The sequence below is a fragment of the Polypterus senegalus genome, chromosome 14, assembly GCF_016835505.1.
Source record: "Polypterus senegalus isolate Bchr_013 chromosome 14, ASM1683550v1, whole genome shotgun sequence".
NCBI classification, from domain to species: Eukaryota; Metazoa; Chordata; class Cladistia; order Polypteriformes; family Polypteridae; genus Polypterus; species Polypterus senegalus.
In genome coordinates, this window is record NC_053167.1 from 96,157,576 (window position 1) to 96,183,489 (window position 25,914).

The following is a 25,914-nucleotide window of genomic DNA, read 5'->3' on the forward strand; positions in this document are numbered from 1 at the left end:
ATATGACATGCCTTATGGGAACAGCAGTACTGTATTTCAGCAGTGACATTAAGTTTATTGGACTAACAGAAAATATGCAATATGCATCATAACAAAAGTTAGACAGGTGTATAAATTTGGGAAGCCCAATAAAATATTACATCAATACTTAGTTGAGCCTCCTTTTGTAAATATAACAGCCTCTAGACACCACCTATAGCCTTTTATGAATGTCTGGATTCTGGATGGAGGTATTTTTGACCATTGTTTAGTTAAATTTGATGGTTGCCGAGCATGGACAGCCTGCTTCAAATCATCCCATAGATTTTCGATGATATTCAAGTCAGGGGACTGTGACGGCCATTCCAGAACATTGTACTTCTCCTTCTGCATGAATGCCTTTGTAGATTTCGAACTGTGTTTTGGGTCTTGTTGGAATATCCAACCCCTGCGTAACTTCAACTTTGTGACTGATGCTTGAACATTATCCCGAAGAATTTGTTGATATTGGGTTGAATTCATCCAACCCTAACAAGGGCCCCGGTCCCTGAACTAGCCACACAGCCCCACAGCATGATGGAACCTCCACCAAATTTGACAATCGGTAGCAGGTGTATTCCTTGGAATGTGGTGTTCTTCTTCCGCCATGCAAAGCGATTTTTGTTATGACCAAATAACTCAATTTTTGTCTCATCAGTCCAAAGCACTTTGTTCCAAAATGAATCTGGCTTGTCTAAATGAGCATTTTCATACAACAAGTGAGTCTGTTTGTGGGCTTCTTTCTCATAACCTGCCATGCAGATGTCCTTTGTGCAAATTGCACTGAATTGTAGAATGATGTACAGATACATCATCTGCAGCAAGATGTTCTTGCAGGTCTTTTGAGGTGATCTGTGGGTTGTCTGTAACCATTCTCACAATCCTGCACATATGTCGCTCCTTTATTTGTCTTGGCCTGCCAGACCTGGGTTTAACAGCAACTGTGTCTGTGGCCTTCCATTTCCTGATTCCATTCCTTACAGTTGAAACTGACAGTTTAAACCTCTGAGATAGCTTTTTGTAGCCTTCCCCTAAACCATGATACTGAACAATCTTTGTTTTCAGATCTTTTGAGAGTTGCTTTGAGGAGCCCATGCTGTCACTCTTAAGAGGAGAATCAAAGGGAAGCACAACTTGTAATTGCCCACCTTAAATGCCTTTTCTCATGATTGGACACCCTGTCTATGAAGTTCAAGGCTTAATGAGCTAATCCAACCAATTTGGTGTTGCAAATAATCAGTATTGAGCAGTTACATGCATTCAAATCAGATAAATTACAAGGGGACCCAAATTTTTACACAGCCAATTTTTCACATTTGATTTAATTTCATACAACTAAATACTGTTTCACTAAAAATCTTTGTTCGGAAAACACCCCAGTACTTAGATGTTCCTAGGAAATGAGACATACCATTATTATCTTTTTTTGTTGATAATTATGCAGGCTGAGAGGGTTTCCCAAACTTTTTCATATGACTGTAACAACAGGAGATTAAACCATTTTATTAAAGTTATATTTTTGGAATTGGGTATGCTAAAGAGTTTAACCTCAACACATTCTCAAAATCATAATTCACACAATTATGCCTTGCAGGCTCAGACAAGGTATGCAATTCCCCACGAGGGTAAAAGGGAGCACCAATATGCTAACAAGCCTTAGCTCCAACAAGTCGCCCAATGAAGACACCAAAGCCACTGTGACCTTCACCTAAACCAATCCTCTTTCGGTCACAATAACTATAATATAAACTCGGGGCCTTTTGGAAGACGGCTTCTCAGTCTGAGGGACAAAATCCTGCAAGACAGAGCTCCTCGACCCAGACCTGTTCAAGAGAGCCAATTTATTTGAAAATCCTCAGAGGCTAGGAAGGCACCTGTTATGCATTATTTCGTTGTGCAACCGTGTGCCTATTTTTCAGTAAACAGGGTGGTCTGGTTAGAACCCCAACTTTTCTTTGGATCTTCTCTCCCTCATTTGCACCTCACAACACACTGGTGTGTTAACATTGCAACTGTAATTCCCTATTGTTAACAAAACAATTCCAGATTATTTACACTTGATGTTCTTGTTTCATTCCTAATAAATGTTTGGCTGAGAACCAGACCTATTATGTGAACTCCAAGTTTGTAGACTAATAATAAAAAATGGATCTATTGACAAAAAACTTTAGCACCTAAGAAATGTAAAACAGGCTAAAGGTAAAAAGGTGCTATTTGCAAAACACAGAATATACTCAAGTGAAAGGGGAATCACTATGGTGTAAAAAGTATATACTCTTTAATCAGAAAGCTGAAAACTAGATTATAAATGGCCATGAAGGTTGTAAAATTACCAGTCTTTAAGAATAGGAAAGAATATGCAGAATAAGAAAATCACTTTAAAGGCCAAATTTTTGTTACTACTCCAGAGTGAGAGAAAAATAACAAGCCTTGTGTGTTAATTGGAACAATATCTAATTTGGTAATTGAGAAATCAGAACTGGCCACCACAATTACTTAATCTACGTAGCTATGACTTCATTGCCCCCCTTTCAATGATAAGCTAGATACATATAACATTAAAGACTGAATAGTCAAAAAACAAAAACACACAATGATATATTAAGTTGACTGGAAACACTAGGCATTAACAATTACCAACCCAGCACCAGTATGCCATAGTTCACACAAGGACATCCACATCTTAAGATGTGTGTAGAACAAGGGAAACAAATATGGATGTATTTTCAGTAATTTTGTTAAACAGTAGGATTGTTCTTTTTAATAGCTACACATCTCTAAAAACAAGGTTATTACTGTAGATTTCAATGTTCTTCACCTCCCCCCATTAAAGAATAATAAAAGAACTGACAGTAGAGGTGATGGAGCACTACAAACATTCAGGGATAATCATTGATAATAGGCTGACCTTAGATCCATATACAGAGGCAGAAAAGCCCATTGTTTCCTGTGAAGCTGTATTGTTTTAAAATACACAAATCTGCATTATCACACTCTAAAAGTCTATCATTGAATCTGTAGTTACATTTGCTTTAATATGTTGGTTTGGGAATCTTAGTAATAAAAACAAAACTTCTGTATCAATACAGTCAAAATTAGAAGTACCATTAGTCTTCTCTCTCTCAATAGCATCACATGCTGGTTGCAAAAAAGACATGTCACTTCTGCCAGACAGCAGCCATTCTCTAGATTAAATAAGCAATAGATTTAAGAACTTTAATTTCTAGTATTATAAGCATTCTGAATTCTAGTGGCTACTGGCTTCAGATGAATGGTAATTACTTATAGTGTACAGTTAGAATTTAATATTTTATTGGCCATACTAGCATACACAATAACAACACTGGTACCGCATCTGCCAGTGAGTGCTAATCTACAACAGTAATCCAGAGCAGGATCTAAAAGACAAAATGGACAAAAAGAATGCAAAGAAATAGATTAACCAGCTCCAATACTTAATACACACCTACACATGTGTAAATTGTATTTTCTTCTTCCTCTTAAGAGTATTTTTGGTAGATTAAAGTAGATGGGTTATCCCTTCATACTTAAGTGGCTGTAACACACTGTCTGCACACACGTTTCTGCTGTTATTCATGAGTGTCATTTGCAGCATGTACACAGTCAATACAAACACAGGTGTGAGGACAGCTCTCTGGACAATATTGGCTAATTCTTTAATATCCTTAGTCAAAACAGTAACACTAACTTTATATTAAAACAGGTTTTTGAAACTATAAAGGTAAAATTTAAAAAAAAAAAAAAAAAAGTGTCAGAGAAAAACAGATGGAAACATAAAAAATGAAAAAATAAGCAGCTTCAACATTTACTGTATATTCAAAATGGAATACTGAAAGTTCTTATGTTAAACTAAAATATGATTTACATATTACAAAAATATTTTTGATGATACTGTAATAGAGATTAAAAAGTAACATGAATGAAGTGGATTAGCACAGTGGATTCCTGCTGCTATTTTAAAATAAATTTAACATGAACGCTTAAAGAGTTGGAAACTTATTGACAGTAAATTTAGCACAAACATTACAAAGTTTTTCATCACACAAAACCATAGAGTTGTGGAATAAATTACAATTTACCATACTACTTGGTAAGATTTTAGAGACCATCAAATCTAAACTTGACTATTTTTTTTGAATGTAGATGAATAACAGTTGTAAGTTTATTGGGATGAATGGCTGGTTATCGTCAAAAACTGTTATAATGTTTTACTCACTCTTACCTTCTTTTCTGCCACATTTGCTCAAAGGCATCAGCAAGCTCAACATTTGTTATTTCTTCGGAATCTTGAAACTTCAAAAAACCATTTCCTCCATGTCCTGCATAAAATATTTACAAAACACACAAAAGTACTCTGAGAATAAACTGCATAGTAGGAGTGTAACTGTAATGTCAAAAGATGTACAAGAAGCAATAGTGAGCTTGTGATACCAGTCCTGATTTTAAAAAGAAAATAAGTTTAATACATCAATGAACTTGTGAAAACGAGGGAGGACAGATGCCACTGCCATAAAGAAGACTGGCCAAATCATGGTCTTGCATATTGTTGGCTGCCAAGTTAACCGATACCATATAAATTTGTTATGACTAAAATTTGGAGATTCCTAAAATATTCAGCTGCAATGTCCTAAAGCAGAAGAAAACACACTATTTTTATATACAAGCTTCTCAAAAGGAACCAACCTGTCATATAAATGAGTATGTTGCTTCTGTCATCAGATAACAGACGTTTTGATCGAGGAGTGCTTGCTGGTAGCCTGCCAGTTAATACACGGAGGAAATTTTCAACAGTTACCTGTGTTTTTGGTAAAAGACTAGTAAATTTAAAATAGTAGGCAGCTCATAAAATTCATGTACCACAGTCATATTTTACTAAATGTATTTTTTCATTTTCAAAATGTAATGAATTCTTTAAATACGTTGAACATCAGGGCAAAACCCAGATATAAAAATTACACATTACGTACATGGTGAGGCACAGCAGGCTACTGTATTCAGAAATTTTTATTTCTTTTATCATTTCAGAAAGTAGTATGGTTTTAAAAGAAAATCTGAAAGACCATTCGCTGGTAGAAGACAAAAATGGATTAATGGTTGAAAATGCCAACAGACTTACATACATATTATTCTTCCCCCACTTCCTGCTTTTCATGGTGATATGCACACACCATATCATTAACCCCCAACCGCCTAGCATTTTCAAAGCTCTAATAGGCTCTAATAATCACTAAACAAAATGTTAAACATTAATGATTCAAAAAAGTGTTAAGAATGCAATCACTTTCAGAAATGCCTGGATGGCGTCATTTAGCAGAAGAAAAATGTGGACTACAGCATTACCAAATAACTCTTTAATACTGTTTAACTGTCAATTAGGGTGTTATAGACTGTATGCTGTTAAAGAGAATCAACTGTTGCACTTTGAACTGACAGGTTCAAAAACATACAGAATTCTAAAATATACAGACAGATACCAGTGATATTGCCAGGTGTTTTAATGAGGAACAAAAGAAAAAAAGAGAGATAGCATTCCTGCTGACTTACTTATTGATTTTTGCAATGCCTATCAGAACCAGGAGAATTGGATTCAAATCATGGCCTTTTCACTTTCTGCATAAAATAGGGCTGCCAGATTGAACTTCGCTATTTAAATATAATTCATATTTATTTAAAAAAAAAGGGCTTATTGAAAGGTAAAAGCTAAAAAAAAGAAAAAAAAAAAGATAGTTGCTTGTTTTACCCACAACAATTTTGACATTGGATTACTCAAAAAGTGCTATGCAAAGATCCAGTATTTTTTTTAAACTGTTTTTGCATTTCATTTTCATTATGAGCCATTTCATAATTTTGAATAGTTAGCTTGTTATCTTCATTAATAACACTTACAGCCAAACCCCTTCATAACAGGTTTTTTTTTTTCTATTTTCTATCCAATTATTCTGCATATTGGAAAAACTGCTCCAAGTTTACCTGTAGATTAAACACTTTCCAGTGGTCCAAAAGTATTATTATGCATCAGATTCTGTCCAATTCACTCTTAAACCTGAGACCAAACTGTTATTTGATGCTACGACCTTCTCAGTAAAGCAACTGGAAATAAGTGCCATAACTCTGATTTTCCTTTTATTACAACACTTTAAAATCCCCACAATAAAGAGCCAACATGGCAAGTCCCACAATTAGTCTCCGTCTTACATGGCTGCTGTTTTAACACACAATGCCTAAAACAATTATGAGAAAATAAAAATATTCAGAGCATGTTTGTTAAATATTGCTGCATCTGTAAAAAAAAAAAGAGAAGTAGACAAATTGTGTTGGCAATGACTTGACATGGTGTCAATCCTGCTTTTCCAGGTGAGTTCAGAGGAGCTGACTGGCTTTTTACTCACAATGTTGCAATACAGGGTGAGTCAAAATTATGTTAACACTAATGGTACTGCTATGTATGTACTTATATATAATGTTTGTGGACAATTTATGTTCCACATATGGCACATGTGTTGATCATGATAGCAAACAGGTTAAGATATTCCTGTAAATCATCTTGCACATATGAAGTATGTTTTGTGAATAAATTGTTTCCGCCATTCAAATGTTAACATAATTTTGACTCACCCTATATAAACAGTACCCCGCTGCTGGCCACTGAACATCTCCAAAATAATTAACAAGTCTGCCTCTTGCCTGCACTTCTACTTCATTCTCTGTTCTCACCCTGTTGCAATCTAACTAACTGACCTGTATTACTTCTGATCCCTGTCAGGACAGTGAGCCCTAAAGGCAGCCACGAAAAGAAACTTAAATCCTTAGAACCCACATGCACTGGATCCACTACATTATTATTAATATTGTTAAACTTGTGGTGCCTCAGCAAAGCAGGAACTGCTCTGCTCATGACAATGTTGTGTGCATCCTGTTTGTAACATTCAGTTGGTGTCCTGCACTACAAAGGTATCATGGTGTATTTTACTGTTTGTTCTTATTGTGCCACCACTGCTGTTACCATAATAATAAAGTACAAAAGTCCAAGTACAAACATATATAACTCCAGAATTACTAACCAATTTTTTTATCTTATAAATATATGCATATTTAACTGTACCATAAACTTTAAAAAAGTTTTTTTTTTACTAAAATATTCACAACTGATGAGCATGACACCTATTTTTACAAGCCAATTCAAACTTAAAGCATGTTTAATATTTAAAACATATTAGTACCTCATATCCTCTGTAGTCCACTTCAACATCATCTCCATATACATTGAGTTCCATATTTTTATGGCTAAATACAGTAGCTGGCTTAGGGTTCCTGTGGTTGCAGGCCATATCATCAGCCAACATCAACACAATATGGCTAAAAAGTAGAATAAATATATATTAAATTTCAACAAATACAACTTTCGCACAGTAAGCTTAATTACTATGTTTCCTATTTATATTTGAATCGAGTATTTTTTTAATAAAATCCTATTTAATATTTTTAAGGGTCAGATTTTTGAGGGTAGCTATACAAGGTGACTTAGTTTGTACTTCTTATTTTCTTCTATTACATTTTAATATTTTCAGGCAAAATACTGAAGTCAGAGTTCCTAGATCCAGATGCAGTCAGACACTAAAAACAATGATAAAATCAAATCTTTGAAATTAAAACAGCAGAAAACAGAAGGCTCTTCATTACATTCAACAATTCACACTGTAGATACAATACCATTATCTACTACAGACATTTAACTTAAATATATTTGGAAAATGTGGAAGTGAAGGTTGAATAGTAACTGTTTGAACATAAACAAAATGTACTGTAGAATTTCTGGAAAAGGTAGTCATTTAAAATTTCTGTTACAAAGATATGATTGGTTTGGAGAAGATTAGGACTGTGAGAATATTTTTTTAAACATTTTACTGAAAATCAAACAACATTCCTTACAAGCAAGTCAAATTTTACACAACTAGGTTCAAGTCCAGTCAAACCCCACCGATGAGAAAGAGAGCTGGGCCAACAGAGTGAAACTAAACAGCAGAAAAGATGGAAGTAAATAAATAAAATAAAAAAGGGGAAGAGAATCTGCTTCCTCGGTTAATTTTTTTATTCAAAATGTTATTAATTAAATCCTGCTAGTATTTAGTATTTATGATTACTAATTTTTTCCAATTTCAAATAGTATAATATCGGTTATCCACTGACTGAAAAGAGGCGAGTTAGGATTCTTCTAGTTGAGCAAGACAAGTCTACGTGCCAACAGTGAAGTAAAGGCAACTACAACTTGTCTGTCCTTCTCCACTTCAAGCCCATCTGGAAGTACATCAAACACAGCTGTTAGTGGATTAGGAGAGATTGTGACATCAAGATTGTCCGAAAGGTATTTAGAAATTTTGGTCCAAAATTATGTTAATTTGGTGCAGGCCCAAAACATATAACCCAATGAGGCTGGAACTATATTGCAGTGTTTACAAGTTGGATCTTGCCCTGGAAACATTTTGGACAAATGTGAGAATAAATTTAATTAGTTAGATCAATTATTAAAGGAATGTGGACTCAATTGCCTCGTATCAATTTAGTATGTCAGCTGTTTTGGAAAATACTTCTGTCAACACCAGAATGTGTCAAGCCCCCTTTTCATATTTCACATCATTTTCTGGTTGGAGAAGAAGGGAGAGAAAAATCTGTGCAAATTCTTTTGCATTTAGTCAAACATGTTGTACACAGTTGTGTTTTGGCTTTTGTCAGCTCTGCATAACATCAAACAACAATCAATGATTAATGTCACTGCTAGTCTCCAATTTATGCAGTGTAAAAACTGAAACACTGTGACTCTTCACATATTTCCCAAATGGACCAACTGAATAAATAAAATGTTGTATTGTGATCATATGCAAGAGATTTATTATTATTTTACCTGACATTTATCCAAAGCAACTTCTAAAACAAACCAATATTTAAAAAATAAATTTCAGCAAATACCAATAAAGTACAAAGTTAGCAAAAAAACAAGAATAAAACATAAAATTGCAAAACAAAAAATGATTAGGACTACAGCTGATCCAAAAGCTAGATGAAAAGAAAAGCAGCAACTGGGTAAAACTACAGCCAGTTGATTGTTGATGGGGTCAATACAGGTGCCTATCTGGAAAGATACAAAAGCTGAACGACCCCAACATGGTTTGTGAAGACGTGTTTTTCAGAAGTGCCTGTCACTGTCATCTGAGTGCTGTAGTCTTCACACACATTCTTCAACAATGTGTGAAAATTAAGACAATACTTAAACTAAGGTATAACAGTATACTTAGATGGCAGGGTCCTTTGTACCTAATAAAAGCCATAGGGCAACAGAAAAAAAGAACAGACATCAGAAATCACAGGATGTAATGCAAGGAAAATTTATTATGTATTATGTAGAGAATTAAACAATTGCAAGTCTATATGAATCTTGTGTTTATTATTAATTATGAAAATAGTATGTTAAAGGTCTCCTTGCTAGCATCATGTACCTCACACCGGAGAATAACTATAATCCAAAAATAGTCTACACTGAATTGTATTCAGACAAATACATATTTTTATATAAAACACTAGCTCTGTGTGGTCTTCAGGACAAAAAAAAAAACAACCTGAAGACTCCATATCAGTTTTACTATATTCATGAACTTGGAAAGGCGTCAAATAACTCTTAATGACCCAGTGCAAAGGCCCAGTGAGCTTTCATAAGACACTGCCGATACCATATCTTAGCTGTATTGCTGGCATACGAGTCCTATTAATCTTTGTCTTGAGAAAATACCTCCAGACTAACGATGTTTTTAGTAAAATATTCAAGCCTTGCCCTCCATTGCAAAGCTGTTAATCACTTACATGTTGTTGAGCCACACTGTTTGCTTCCTTTCGATGTTGTGTCTCTTCATCTCTGTCATTAGCACAACATGCAAATGCCAAAAAAGTTGTTGTTTTTTTTTTTATTATTTTTTAATTCACAATCATGCAGATAGCACATCTTTTTTATTTCTGATTTTGATGGTTCACAGATTTTTCTTCCATCATGATGATAGAAACTCCTTATCAACAACAATAAAGTTTTCATTATTATTATTTCACAGGGTGACATACACTCTTAAGAGGGCTCTTTAACGTTTGCTTTGATCAGCGCTATTCCAAATGGCTAATTCTTATGCATTATCCACCTTCCCTTACACAGATCCAGCATGCAGTCACAGTCGCTCAAAGATCACTTTATGCTACTCTGCACTGGCAGCTGAAGTATGTGTTCCATAGAAGACCCAAAGAGCCTCTATTACCTGTACAGTTTATGACCATCATAGAGACAAATGGCTGATCCCAAAGGGAGCCAAAAGGTTTGCATATAACATACTAATTTATAGCACAAAATAACTTAACATAACAGACTAAGACATCTTGGTAACTTCTAGGAATCTTAGAAACTAGTCAGAATTAGAAAGCAATTCAGAGGTGTTAACTGATCCCATAAGCACATCTTTGGGATATGGGGAAAAAAACTATAGTAAATGGAGGAAAGATTACACAGGTAGAGAATGACAAGCAAATTCCATAGAAACAGCATAGGATTCCAGCCCAGTCTCTAGAAGCTGCGAGTGCTGCATACTGCGAAGTTTGTAAACAAAGAAAGTTGCTTGAAACACTGATGTATTAGATTAAAACTGAAAAATAATTTCTGGTTTCTTAAATATAGGATTTAGTTAAACTTGCTCTTTTACAAAAAAAAAAAAAACACATTTTATCTTAATGTGTGTTATACTAGGCTCAAGAGCATAACTCAGTCCAAGATTCATTCTTACCAAAATGAATCACCACATCCTTTATATGTTACTGCCTTGATGCTGCACCACAACTAGCTGCCATATCAATTTATCCATGATGAACGTCTTAGCAACAAGCCTCTAAAATGGCGACAAACAGGATATCATTAATTTGTTTGTGGTTCATGTAGCATTTGTGTAAGTTAGAACTTCATAAAAAAATTGTTTTGTTAATGATAAACGAGGAGTGTAATATTTTTAGAATTTCTGTAAGATGGTTTAAAAGAATTATACTAATATGCTGAAAGATTCACTAGGTTTATCGAATTCCACTTGCTCAATGTATTGTTTCTGCCATATACAGTAATGTCATGTAATTATTTAGCATACTTTTCAGGAGCAGAAAGGTTGTCTAATGTTGAGTGCTGCCTTACCAATCCAGAACCCCAAGTTTGAATGTCAGACAACCTGTCACTGTTTGTGTAGAGTTCTCCCCATTTCTGCACAGGTTCTCCAGTCTTCTTTCATGTCCCCAAGAGAGCTGGATGTTAAGTTAACTTGTGACTACAAACTGGCCGCAGTCAAATGTGCTTGTGTATGCGAGTATGCGGATGTGTTTTCTGCCTTACACCCAGGGCAGATTTGAATGGTAGCATCTCCCCAAAATCCTTGAACTGGATTGAGAAGAACATTTGAGAAAGCTGTGTTGTAAATTGCAAGCGAATCTAGATTTCAAAGCGCAGTAGCCTTAACACATTCATTTACTGTTGTTATGCAAGCTGTGGAACCAAGAAAACCTCAATCTTATGCTGGGCATTTTAAGCTGAATATAACATATTCACAACATATGTTTAATATTTGACTAAATAAAGCATCCTGGTAATTCAGGTATTGTTAAATACTGGAATACTATATTTTTAAAACAAAACTTTTTTTGTAGATTTGTGTGAAAAATTCAAAGAAAGGAACAGTTCAGCATTTAATATACAAGTTGTAATTACCTGTCTGGAATGCCAAGTCTTTTGACACTCCTATAAACTGAAAGCGTATTGGCCACATGTCGATAATTGAACCAAAACCTTGATGTGCAGACCTAAAAAGAAAAAAAATTATAAAATTTTTCAGTTTAGCTTACTGCTAAATATCCTCTTAAATATTTACAGACTATGGCTTTATGGATTTTTTACACGTTAGATGACTGCAATATACAACTAATATTTTGACAAACAGATCTAGAATTATTAGAATGCAAAAAAACTAATTACCAGTAGGCCCATGTCATAACTGTATTCTCTCAAAAAGTGGAAAAAAAATTTAACGAAATCTTAAAATGAATGGACATTTACTAGCTAAGAGAGCGATACCGTGTTATCTGCTCTTTAATTCAAAGATTAAAGCCAGCAAAGCACTGAACAGAACAGATTTTGTTTAAATATTATTTAAAAAATACAATAAAGTTAAATTAATTTTGTGAAAGTTAAGACAAACAATTGACACTGAAACAAATAAGGAAGCAAGCAATTGCAGCTAATAATTAAAAAGCAAAATCAAAGTTACATATTATTAGTATGATGATAGCTGAATTCCACCAAGTCAATTTTTTCTAAGCACTCTTTCATTAAATTTACAAAAAATAAAATTGTTGGAACACATTAAGCCAGAATTCCAGGATCCACAAGGCCAAAAGATGCAGATAACTTGCTAATCCTGCTTTTTTTTTTTTTAAAGCACTCAGAATTTGTCTGTTCCATAAAAAAAGATTTGATGAAATCTGGCTTAGTTACTGAGCAACCAATGCTTTGAAACTAACCTGCAAACAGAAGGTTTAACATGAAGGATTAAGCTTTGAAGTTGCAATAATTAATACACAGAGCATCTAATCTAATAAGAGTGAAGTCCATAAATGCCCCAGCTGTGCTATTTAAGAAACAAAGAAAGCTGACTAAATGTTGAAAATGTCAATCCCCTTCCTAAATAAACAATTCACATAAAAGCACAACTCCTTCACCAAATCTGTCCATAAAAAAAGTAATCAGACTCTGATCAGACATTCTGGCATGCCCACAGAAGTGTCTGCATGAACATTACCATTTTACTACTGAGACTTTAATATATCTGAGCAACCTTCTAAAGCATGACATGTTCAATGTCACAAATCATGACTTTTAGCTGACAATGATGTATATAATGAACAATTCTCTCTTTTTTATATTTTTTTTTGCAATGGGGCATTTTTCTACACATTAGGGATACCACACATATTGGCAAGACAATGGCAAAAGTGTGCCAAACTTTGAAGCAGGATCTGCTCACACACGTAGGCTGTCTTTCTGAGACAGAAATAAATAATCATCAAAGAGGAATTTCACAGAGTCGCAGGTAGGGCAATCAGATTCAAAAAACTCTATTTTTGAGCAATAATAACTAATACACTTGATAATGGAACAAGCTGCATCCCTTCTATAGAGTCCCTTGCATTTTAAAGAAATTCCTTTGAAGAATCTCCTCTTCAGTGCAAGCCTATACCCAATTTGCTTATGAATGTAGCTTAAATTTGGGGTTCTGTAATATAATAAGGCAACAATGTTACTTCTGTACAGGTAGTCATCGATTTATGACCATTATCACATCTTATGGGCAAGCAGCAGATTTTGCAATCCCAGCTCTCTTCTTCCTACTACTGTACACATGCTGTATCTCTAGTCTGCATCATTCAGTGCAATCTTAGTTTATTTCTTGCAGCAGTTTCGCTATATTCAGTTACAAGATCAAAAATCTGGAAAACTTATGAATACAGAACTTAGCACTTTGGAAGAAGAAAGAATGGCTGAAGAACAGAAAGAATATGACAAGTAGAAGCCAGAAAGGAAATTCACCACTAAGGGGTTATCTGAAGGTTTTTCTGAACTGAAACTTTTCACACATTTTCAGCAAATGGACGCAAATATCAAAAGATTTGCAAGGATTGATTAAATGGTACAAGATACTTTTCATTCATATTGTGAAATTTACGAGCAGAGAAAGCTCCGCACATTAAAAAAAAAAAAAACTTTAAATACCTCGAGTGGCAACATTGATGATTGCTAGCCAAGCATGATGAGTGGTCAGTAAAACATGTTGCATCTATTTTCTACATACATTTTTTATTTTTGTATGTTTTGTAAATTTTAAACCAACGGTGGTGTGAGCATTGCTTGATTTAATAAAAATAAAACAGTAAAAATGTCTACAGTACTGTAATAAAATATATCTTCACACTAACTAAAGAAAGTTATAAAAATAAAATGGTTAAATAATAATAATTATTTACATTTATATAGCATTTTTCTCAATATTCAACACGCTTTGTGAACTCCTTGCAGGAAGGACGTGGGACCCAAACATCTGATCTCACGACTACAAAGTAGCCATGCTACTACTGCGCCCCCAGACCATTTGAATGAGCCGGTCCATCTTATGTCCAGTTTGACTTACAACCACCAGTCTGTCAGAACCTAACGTGGTCGTAAATCAATGACTGCCTGTACTATACTGTAGCTCATTTGACTAATGGCTTTAACAAATTAAGTTTAAGTATGAATATCAACGTGTCCTCATCCATCCTTAAAATAATATAAAACACCAATTACTGTACAAATGTGGAAGCCAAATATATGGCTGTATATGTGTAAATCTGAGACCATGGGTCTTTCCTTCTGACGACATTGTGGCATTCCTGTCAGTGTTGCCAGTATTTTAGATGTTTGTCCCACGTATACAGCTGGGCATGCACTGTATGGAATGCTGTAAACTGTGTTTCTTGTCTCTGTGGTTGATTTTTTGCTATTGGAATTGAAATGGACAGTCTGTAAAGTGTCTACCAGTTTGTGATCCGAGATCTGGATAGGACACATGCTGCACTTTCTGACACGCCACAATAAGGAAGGGTGTGGTAAGTGTGGTATTGTTTAATAAATGTCTTGGGGCAGCTGTTTGATGTGAACAGATGAAAAAGAAAATGGCTTTCCTTAATTTTTGAGTTGATTGTATTACAATGGGTGCTAATCCTTTTGAACAAAGTCCTAACATAATTCCGTTTATGCAATGAAGTGTGGTGTCTGGAAAAGTGTAGTCTTCATAACATTCCTTGTGATAAACACTTGTAATTAAACTGGCATGGTTACCTCTTTCAATGGAAATGTCAAGGAAATTAATGTTTCCATTCATTTCTTTTTCCATCATGAATAATTTTTAATATGACAAATATGTAACCAATGTAGCGTATCCGGAGTCAGAGTTGCACTTTCAAATTGCTGCATAACCAGTTCAGCTAAGAGTCTTGATAAGAGAGGCCCCATTGGCATGTCTTCTTTCTGCCTATATTTCTATTAAAATGGAAGTGGCTTTTTTGGCAAAGTGATATATTAGACACATTATGTCTTTAGTGTTCAACTATGTTCATGCCATTACAGTGGGGGTGTTGTTTAGTTTTGTCAGTAAAGTCTCTGGGCAGATGAATTGGGATCATAGTATATAAAAGACACAACATCAAAAGAGACAATGATCTCATCATCAGCAATCGATGTATTCTTCACATGCTGTAATGCCATCTCAGTGCTATTAACAGGAAGGAAAGACCCACAGTCTCTGATTTACAAAAATACAAGTTCTACCAGACACACATTTCACTGGGACATTGTGAAAGTAAAATTCAGGGCCAATACAAAGAGTGCCTGTAAGAGCCATTTACCAGTTATTTAGGTCATCTTAAGACCGCAGAAGTATTTTCTTAGTTGTATTAAATGTTTCCCTATACATTAGTGCATAGCATATGGGAGGTCCTATAACCCCCACAAGGTGAATTGAATGGGTATAGTCTATTTCTTGTCCCTCTCACCATAGATTAGTCTCAGTTAGTGACCTGCCTTGCTGTACGTAAGGCATGGAGGGCACACAGTTTCAAACCATGCCTTAACGTGCCCAGTGGTATGTACAGAGCTGTACATTTAGAACGTACTGAATGTGAAGCAAAGCATAGAGATATAACTCATCCTTGAGAATGGAAACAATTGAAGTTTAACAAGAAAAAACATTTTTCCTTTTTTTTGCCTTTCATTCTACACGTGTAACAACTTTTCTCAATTCTTGTGTGGACTGTTCGCTTTGAATTTTCACTAAACGTTTTTAAATCAAAACTTTTTTGGACTGAAAGATTTCCTTTGGTACACATTTGACCCATGCTTGATCCTGCCTTACTTACCAGCAGCTATGGAGCTGGCTGAATCTTGGCTCTCTACTGAAAATGCCATTAACAGCCACTTGGGCTTGAACCATGTTCGTTTTTTGTTCATTTAGAATACAAGAGAGCATTTCTTAACAAATATTGTGCAGGATTCCTCTGGAAAGTGCATCCCAGCAATTTTTAAATTACATTATTACCAGCAATTTAACATCAGTCATACCATAAATAAACTCATAAATTAGCCAGTGGCCAGGGGTGCAAGGGGGTTTGGAAACTGTGTCCTGGTGAAGTCTGAAGTAAGTACTAATTGGGTTAAGATCTGAGAACAACCCATTGCAGCCTAAAAACATCAAGTGCTGAAATCATAAACACCCACGAAAATTAGTGTTTTTACATCAAAACTGAAACAATAGAACACCATTACATAATACAGAATTACATAATATTTTTGATAGACTGGAATAAGTGGGTTTAAAAAGGCAAAACTGCAGAATGTAAACTTCAGAATCTTCCTGTGCACTTACAGCTGCAAAAGTGTTATAAATCTGCTTGCTATTAGCGTATCAATATAATACACTACTCAAGCAAAAACAAAAGATGGTGCAGCTGTATAATATATTAATTTGAAAATTCTGAAGTGTATGTGCTGTCATTTATTCATCACTATGATGGCTGCTGATGTGAAGAAAATAACGTTTTGCTAAAAGACAGTGAATCACTCAAAAACTACCCCATTCTCCTTTTCCATTGTCTGTATATTGGAGACATCTTGGTCTCACAATATACAAATTGCTTTGTTGAATTAACTCAACATGATCAATGCCTTAGTGTACTTTTTGTTCACCATATAGTTAACTGCACTTGCCTGAATCTCTTTCCAAGTTTTATATGGCACATTCACATTAAAATGAGGCAAAATAAACTGCATGTGTGTTGTTTCTCTATAACAATACTTCCAAAATACGAAACAACACTCCCATTTACTATGTTCACTTATTTGAAATACCACCTCCAAATGCAATGTATGTGCGCCTTTTGATGAACTGTTGTTACTCCCTAGTTTGTATCGCTGAGATGGATAAAGTTTGTTAAGTAACTGGACAGACATGTATTACAGAAAAGAGAACACACATCTCTGGGTTTCTAGCATCACATCATGCTGTAAGCCTATATTATGTGCTTGCCTTTCCAGTCACAAAGCACTTAAAGCAATTCAGTACAAGTTCAATGGATTAGCTGCATTTCAGTTTTACAAAAAAATAATAAGATAATCTTTAATTCATTTTTGAAAGGACAACCAAACAACAGTAAACTAGCCTCTCTCAAAAGGCAAAGAAAAGGATGACAATGTCTACATGTACTATATTTGCACTAATTTTCACAGCCACTGGCAAAAAAAAATGAAACAACCAAACAAAAGTAAATTCAACAACGCAGGTGTTTTACCTTTCAAGGTGTTCAAGAGTTAAGTCTAAAATTTAAGAGGTAGTGTCATAGCATATAGCGGGTTGGATAATGACTGACCGTCCTGCGGCGGGCTGGCACCCTGCCCGGGGTTTGTTTCCTGCCTTGAGCCCTGTGTTGGCTGGGATTGGCTCCAGCAGAGCCCCTGTGACCCTGTAGTTAGGATATAGTGGGTTGAATAATGGATGGATGGATAATGACTGACTGACTGACTGACTCAAAAATGAGCTTAGGATGTCCAGAACATTAAAATAGTTAGCACAGTGAAACACCTATTTATTAAAATGGGGATGGTAGTAGGTCTCTCTGTTTCAATTGCATTGTGCATTCAAAAACCGGTTACCCTGATATGCTAGGCCTTATGTCCCTCTTTCTTTGGCAGCCCTGTTGCCTTTGTTCATTGGACATTTTAGCATTTTATATATGAGTCAATTACCAGCCTATCCAAGTTCTTCATAGGTACACAAAAAATTATCACAGAATTATGGCCATTCAGATGCGTAACTTTAGTTTTGGGAAAGAGCATTATAGTGGTTTGTTTGAATCCACCATGAACCATGGATGTGTTAAGATAGAACTTGAACGTGTCTGTGAAAGCTGAGCTCATTTCATGTGCAATTGTTTTTTGGGATATGTGATAAAAATACATCTGGGCCAGACACATCAGTTTTGCAGAATTTTATCCTCATGACAGTCCTATGAATATTATGTTCACTGTGCTTTAGGACTAAACTCAATGGTTTAAGTGAAGCTTTGATGGAAGATTTGGTATTTTCACTGCACTTAATCCAAATAAAAGTGTTACGAAACTGGTGTAAATTTGTGAAATACAGTATACTGAGACCTTGTCTATCCGCAAAAGACTTGCCCCTGATCACTGCTGTAAGCAGCAGTATTTTTGCATTTGTTTTTTTGTTTGGACTCATTATAATACAAGAAGGCCCTTAAAATGTAAAATTTCTATCATTTTTGTGTACTGAATATAATAAACTAATTATCAAGTCTTCCTATAAGTAACTATAGTCTTAAAGAAGCTATTTCTTGTTAAGACATACAAATTATATATTTTGTGGACTTTATTCTGTATTCAGCTGGTAATGGGCAGAGTGGTGGCTCTGAGGTAGGGATCTGCACTAGCAATTGGAAGGTTGGCAGTTCAAATCCCATAAACACCAGACATGACTACTCCGTTGGGCAAGGCCCTGAACCTGCAATTGCTCAGTCCTGGGTATGACGTTAATCTGCATCCAGCCCTGCAAGGAAAAAAAACCCTGCACTCTGGCCACCATAGAAAACCTCACACTGTTCCCTTCCATCTGAACTAGTGTGGTGCAGAGGGGTCACCCATCGTATGGTTGCACTCAGGCCTAATAGGGAACTTAATGCGGTTTGTCATGTGGTGGGTGCAGCAACACACTGATCAGTGCATGCTCCTAACCTCCCTCTCTGCTGGTAATGATGTTATTTCAAATCATTCTGGGCCTCAACAATTCCTTTAAAATCTTGGTTACATAAATTAGTTTGTTCCACTCATGTATGTGTAGTCAAATTCAATTCTTTATCCTAGTTTGACAATTTACATGCAGGTCTTCTTCCATAGTTCATAATGGTGTCCTTTAAATGAAACATGCTGTGCTATCATTTACAGCAGCCAATCCGAAACATGCAGTACTAAAGACAATGAAGAGACAAGTAAATTACTCACCAGTACTGCCCAGTTGTTTGTATGTCCACTTCTAAAAAAATGACTTGCTTGGGTCTTAATTAGGGGAAAACAAAAAATATTACATACAGTACATGAAATGTTATGAAACTCAACATTAACCATTTGATCTATAATGAAAAAAATAGAATCGTCCAAACATTTCCTGATTACACAATCGTATCTATAATTATTCATATGCTCACATAAAAAAAAAATCTGTCTATGATTTTGTAGGACAGATGTCTAATTGATTTTTCCCTCGGTTAGTTTAATGTACTTTTCAGTTTCATATCTACGATGCGTTGTTCTAGCTTGAAACAAACAAGTTATTGTGTTCACTTAAGCGGTGAAGCAAATAATGTAATGCCAAATAATGACAGACAAGATAACCTTATCCAGTGTAACAAATACAAACAGTACAATTGCATTGCTGTACATTTACCTCAATTTCGTGAGCCGACAAAGACGTCCGATAAAAATGTAAGAAAAATAATATGACAATTATCCGAAAACAGAATGTAAATTGAACTCCGACGAATGAAGCCATAATAAATTAAAACTGTCACAATATACAACCTTAAGAAAGTGCTTCCTGAGTAATTAATCACGTACGTGTACCAAATTAAGGCACCGGCGCTGATGAATAAAATACTGTGGTTTAATTTTAAAAATCTACGACATGTAATAATACATAAAATACTTTATCTCTGGAGAACCAAAATAAAACATTTGCGAAAGCTTAAGCTTCATTCACACAGGCGTCTCTGGAGCTTGTGTGCACATAAAATACATTCCGGCCACTTATCGTGCCCCGTGCCAATTGGTTCCTTCACTATATTTTGACCGTCCCCGAACTCAAAATGACAGAAGGGTTTTAGGTTGTGATAAAATATGCATTTTCATAAGTATACGAAGAAAAAAACATTAGCACGTATGCCATTAATTTCAATTGTTGTCTAATACTGCTGCAAATGCTTTTATTAATCCGTACCGTCAAAATTGCTTATTTAATTCGCTTTACTACATGCAATCATATTTTATTTTACATAACTTTTAAACCCTGGTGTTTTATACTCAAACACTGTAAATCTGTATTCACCGTATATTAGAAATACGTAAAAAAAACTCCGCTCCTGCTGTTATTGATCAAGTTAAAATGAGTTACTGCCCTGGCACTGCAGTGACCTCGGGTGGGGCAGAGGTCGGTGTACAAGATGGATAGATTTAATTAGGATGGGCTCCTTTAATATGCTTTGTGTTGTCCAACATTAATTAAGTAGAAATACACAATGTGGGTTTATTGACCAGTTGAATAGTCCTCACTTTAGTAATCAGTTGTATTTTATAATTATCCACTGTAATAAACAGAATACCTGGAAGATATTATTATACACGTGTTTAGTGAATGGTGGTCTTTATTTCATTAATGCGACTATCTGCAAAATACAGATAAACGATAACTGATATATGCCCTGGAGCATCGCAAAAATAAAACTATTCTTATTTGTGACACTCTTGTGAGGAAAATATTGTAAAACAATAAGCTGTTGGTCACTGCGGGAGAAGTAAAGATACGATTGTCAAAGTCCGTTAGCTCGATCCAGTTCGCGGCTCGGGCTGCTTCTGGCTGTTTCAGTGGAGCATTCGCGTATTTAACAGAATAAGTAAATAAAATTAGAACTGAAAATGTGTTTGCACTTATGCGTACTAATTCAAAATTAGTGTGCTGATCTGTAAGTATCAATGCCTGCTTAGTCTGATACGCTGTCGCATTTAAGGAAATCTGTTACAGATACGCTGTACATGGACGGAGTTTGACATTTAAGTTGGGTTGGCAGACGAACAATAAAACATAATCGGCTTTTTGTAAGTCACAAGTATACTGCTAGATATTTACATGATATTCCCAGTCTAAAATCATAAATTGTTCGTAATATATATTTATAAACAATAACACGTTTAAAACATCACTCTTTTATATTAAAAAATCTTGCGTCGAGAGTTGAAATTATGAAAAAGTACACATATTCCATTAAAGTTTTTTTTTTTCTTTTCGTGTCTGCTTGTTAAACTTATTGCAAAATAAACACTTATTTTTAAACAATTTGCATGGAGTGATATTAATGTTCTATAGGCCTGAGTAAACTGTTTTGAAAGACATACTGTCCCGTTAGGTTAGGGATGCTAAATTGGTCCCATATGTGTGTTGCGTGTCTGTGTATGTGAGTGTGTTTATCCTACGATGGCCTGGCGTCCTGTCCAGGAATTGTTCCTGGCTTTTGTCTCCGATGCTTGCTGGGTTTAAGCGCCAGCTTCTATGCGTTCTTACTCTGGATAAATGGATTAGAAAATGGGTGGAATGATGGAAAGTTAGAGTATTCTTAATTTTGCATTTACTTTATCAAAGAGAATTTTATGTTTATGATTTTTTTTGTCACGGTGGTGTGTGTGACTCGTGACTAAGGTCTCCTCCGATCGCTCCACCGCTGTTTGTACGGACGACACATTCAAGGATAAGGCGCGGGTACACAGACATCCGCTCGTGACACTGCAGTTATTCAAATAGCTGCTTGAGGATCGGTTTTGGTAGATGGAGCAGCAGCTATATGACATGTAAAATAGGAAAATACTGTGTACAAAATATTGAAGTGATTTCCCTCAAGCTAAATTTAAAACAGTAAAATAATCCCTCAATTTCAAGAGTATGTGACATAAATGAAAGTTTATAGGATAAATCCAATTACCGTATTTGTTGACTATAAACATTTTTGCACAAGCCTTGGCTAAAAAAGAAAAAAAAAATTATTCAAGTAGCATGTGGATCCGCTAGGAGGTTCAGAATCCCCTTAAACTCCGCCTATGAGAATACAGGTATTGTGCCTCTGGTTATCTGTTCATCAATTAAATAGCAGCATATCTGTCTAATCTCTGCAGTTTAGAGACATCTGTTGTTTTAAGTATGGGTATTTTCACCTATGGCTTCATGTACTTTATTTTTAGTCCTGCTCTATTCTTAGTATTCTGAAAGTTTTGACTTTTGATGTTGCTGGAATACTAATTACAATATCAATCGTATACATTTTGCTTTCTAGCTGTGGTAAATATATACTATTTGCAAACTGTAAACAATGTTTTAGAAATGGTTCAACTATATAATCTGAGATGGAGCTAAAATATTCTTGGGAACGGGACATTTCACTTAGATTTTCATGAAATAAATGGAAGTCAGCTCTAGAGAAGATTCACTCTTCATCAATCTGCGTGAAACAGTTTCTAATTCAACTCGAAAATATACATCCCTATTTTTGTCGAATCAAAATAGATAAGATGTAGTCGGCTCAAGACTTTAATTTTAAGTGATATCAGGCATCTGTCTCTTTGGCTGAAGGTGTATTCAATTCACGTGTTTTTGCGTAACTGGGCATCCCTTTTTCCACGTCCTGTTTCTAAAATTCAAATATAACAGTACGGATATTTTTTTCATTATACACTTTAACTCGGCTTTACTATTCTTGTCAGGATGTATCTTAACTTTACAGGACATTTTTTCTTTCACTTTTTTCTGTACAGCCGTCAAGGTCCACTGTGGGACGATGACCAGTAGTGGGCGCTACTGCTTCACTGCTGTTCGTTGTCTGCCTCCGCAGGCTTCTGTTGACGTCTACAGTTCAGAGCCTCGCAGCTACACATAACTAAACGGACCGTTATTTTTTATTAAAACGAAATCATGTTTTAAAACTGTTGTACTTTTTAGTATGAAAGAACGCTTGCGTAGTGTATCACATTTGCTAGAGCAGCGGATAGGTGCCTGCGTGAAACCTAACGTTTTATATAAATGGTATATTATGCAACTGCAAGTCTGGAACGCTTCTGAGCCCCAGTGAAACCAATACCGATCATGTCACCCCAGTGAAACCAGTGTCGATGATGTTACACCTCCAACAATTGCTTAAATGAAGTTAAAATCACAGGAAGTAAATTTGTTTTTACAAATTGTACTTATAACAGTCTTGTTCCATGCAAGCACAGGCTGTGTATGTATTAAAGATTGACGTGTTTTTAATCATTATTAAACTACTGCATTTGTACATAACATTCAAATATTGACAAAGAAGCTCCCTGAACAGTTACATTAATATTTAATTTCTATGTGTATAATTTATTGTATGTATGTTGCTTAATGTTTGCTTTGCAATTATTAAGGATCCTGCAGTGGCAAGATATACAGAATTATCAATACATTTAATGTTTGTGCTTGTTTTTAATTGAACACTGCTTTGATGTTGCTCCACATCCAAGAGGAGTGAAGTCTTCTGTTTCATTTGTTGATAATACCTGATTATTGTTTTAGTATCTACAACACATTACCAGAATGAAATGAACACTAAAAAACTATGGGAACACTATTTCCACATACAGTATACTTTAACAGTGTAAGTGTTAATACTGAGAATTTTATAGACTTCCTTATTTCTGGTTTTCATTTATTATTTTATTTATATTGCATCGTGGGGTTCCCCAATCTCTTTTTGATTATACTGTTTTGCTGAAGGCGGCGCAGTGGTAGCGCTGCTACCTCGCAGTTAGGAGACCCGGGTTCGCTTCCCGGGTCCTCCCTGCGTGGAGTTTGCATGTTCTCCCCGTGTTCCGGGCACTCCGGTTTCCTCCCACAATCCACAGACATGCAGGTTAGGTGGATTGGCGATTCTAAATTGGCCCTAGTGGGTGTGTTTGTGTGTGTCCTGCGGTGGGTTGGCACCCTGCCCAGGATTGGTTCCTGCCTTGTGCCCTGTGTTGGCTGGGATTGGCTCCAGCAGACCCCCGTGACCCTGTATTCGGATTCAGCGGGTTAGAAAATGGATGGATGGATGTTTTGCTGAATTTCAGTGCATGTATATTGTATATGTATATTTTGTAAATACCTGCCTTATGTGCTTTTATAGTAAGTAAATAAATACTTTGAACATTGTCTAAAAATGTGTAGCTAATTAATAATTTATAACTCAACAACATATTCCTAAATAATGTCCACACCATACAGTGTACATTATATGCTACACTGTTAAAAACAGTGGTTCTTTAAGGGGATGTGCAGTTCTTCATAGCACCATTTTTGACAAAGCACCTAATAATTTTGGGGAAAGTGGTTTGCATTTGAAGTTAGTTCTTTGTGCTTTGAAAAACGTCCTAATATGTAGGAAAAAAAATAAAAATGAAATCTTTAATGTGTGGTTAGGCTACCTAGGAGGACAGATTTAGAAAATCTGGACTTAGTCTGTGTTATTGTTGAGTCCTTTTAAAACCATGAGCCACTGCTATTTCACAAATCTGTGACCATCTGTTCATGGCTATTTACTATATGGAGCAGGTTACAGATCTAAATACATGAAGGGTCTTTCTGGAATGTTCATGTGGATGGGTCTTTTATTAAAATGATAAATGCAATGAATTTTATTACAGAAAATGCTTGTGATGCTGCATCTTTTGGAATGACAGAGACACAGCAACTGGATAGACTCTTACTATACTATATATATTCATCCATTCATTATCCAACCCACTATATCCTAACTACAGGGTCATGGGGGAGCCAATCCCAGCCAACACAGGGCACAAGGCAGGAAACAAACCCCGAGCAGGGCGCCAGCCCACCGCAGGGCACACACCCACTAGGGACAATTTAGGATCACCAACCCACCTAACCTGCATGTTTTTGGATTGTGGGAGGAAACCCACGCAGACACGGGAAGAACATGCAAACTCCATGCAGGGAGGACCTGGGAAGCGAACGCGGGTCTCCTAACTGCGAGGCAGCAGCGCTACCACTGTGCCACCGTGCTGCCCATATGAGAAGGGAAGACCAACTAAACCCCAACCAGGTTCCATGTCCCTTTCGAGACCCTGCCCTCCTGCTGACCTCACTTCCACTGGTTCCCTGTTGGACCCTCCTCTTCCTCCCCACTGCCTATAAAAACCAGCCACTTGTCTTTTCTAGTCAGTCTCACATACGGGATAGAACCCCAAAACTTCTCTGTTTTTGTCTCTCTTTATTACTATATATATATATATATATATATGGAAGTGAAGGTCTGTGATACAGTTTGCTTATTTGAAGCTGTAAATCCACAAAGGGAGAAAATGAATCACATATCATAAAATAGTTTTTCAATCCTAAGCTTTCAACTTCTACTAGGAATCATCATCAGAGGAACATGATTAGACTTACAGGAATCCAAGGCAATACATAGCAAATGGTGGGGGGGTTAATGTTGGGGAAGGGCACTGATTCATGAGATGGGATTAAGAAGGTGTTGGTCATAAAGTCTCATTAATTATTTTAAATGTTTTTCTGTTCTAGCCTGCATATGCTGAGTTCATGTCCAAATGTCTGTTAGTGGCTATCCAATGAAAATGCCATTAACAGACATTTGGACATGTAGCATATGTAGGTTTGAAAAGATGAACATATAAATAAGATTTTATAACCAACAACCTCCGAACCCCACCTCATCAATTGGTTCCACTTACCCCCTTCCTTATTTGCTATATACTGCCTTGGATTCCTCTGATCATGTTTCTCTGATGATGATTCCTGGTAGGAGTTGCAAGATTAGGAATAAAAAACTATTTTAATTTACGTGATTCATTTTCTTCCTTTGTGGATTTCCATATATACAGTATGTATTTTGTCATGTGGAGTTCCATATATATAT

General features: G+C 35.7%; 1 protein-coding gene across 1 annotated transcript in view; it reads right to left on the reverse strand.

Annotated features, from left to right (window-relative positions):
- Nucleotides 1-20,000, reverse strand: part of pigk (phosphatidylinositol glycan anchor biosynthesis, class K) — a 46,822-nt gene extending 26,822 nt beyond the window's left edge. The window contains exons 1-6 of the mRNA XM_039735438.1: nucleotides 19,644-20,000; nucleotides 19,202-19,255; nucleotides 11,813-11,904; nucleotides 7,260-7,395; nucleotides 4,723-4,834; nucleotides 4,262-4,358 (exon numbers count right to left, since the gene is read on the reverse strand). Of these exons, the coding sequence (XP_039591372.1) occupies nucleotides 4,262-4,358; nucleotides 4,723-4,834; nucleotides 7,260-7,395; nucleotides 11,813-11,904; nucleotides 19,202-19,255; nucleotides 19,644-19,748 (596 nt within the window). The 5' untranslated portion in view covers nucleotides 19,749-20,000. The remainder of the gene's footprint in view (nucleotides 1-4,261; nucleotides 4,359-4,722; nucleotides 4,835-7,259; nucleotides 7,396-11,812; nucleotides 11,905-19,201; nucleotides 19,256-19,643) is intronic.
- Nucleotides 20,001-25,914: the final 5,914 nt, after the last annotated feature.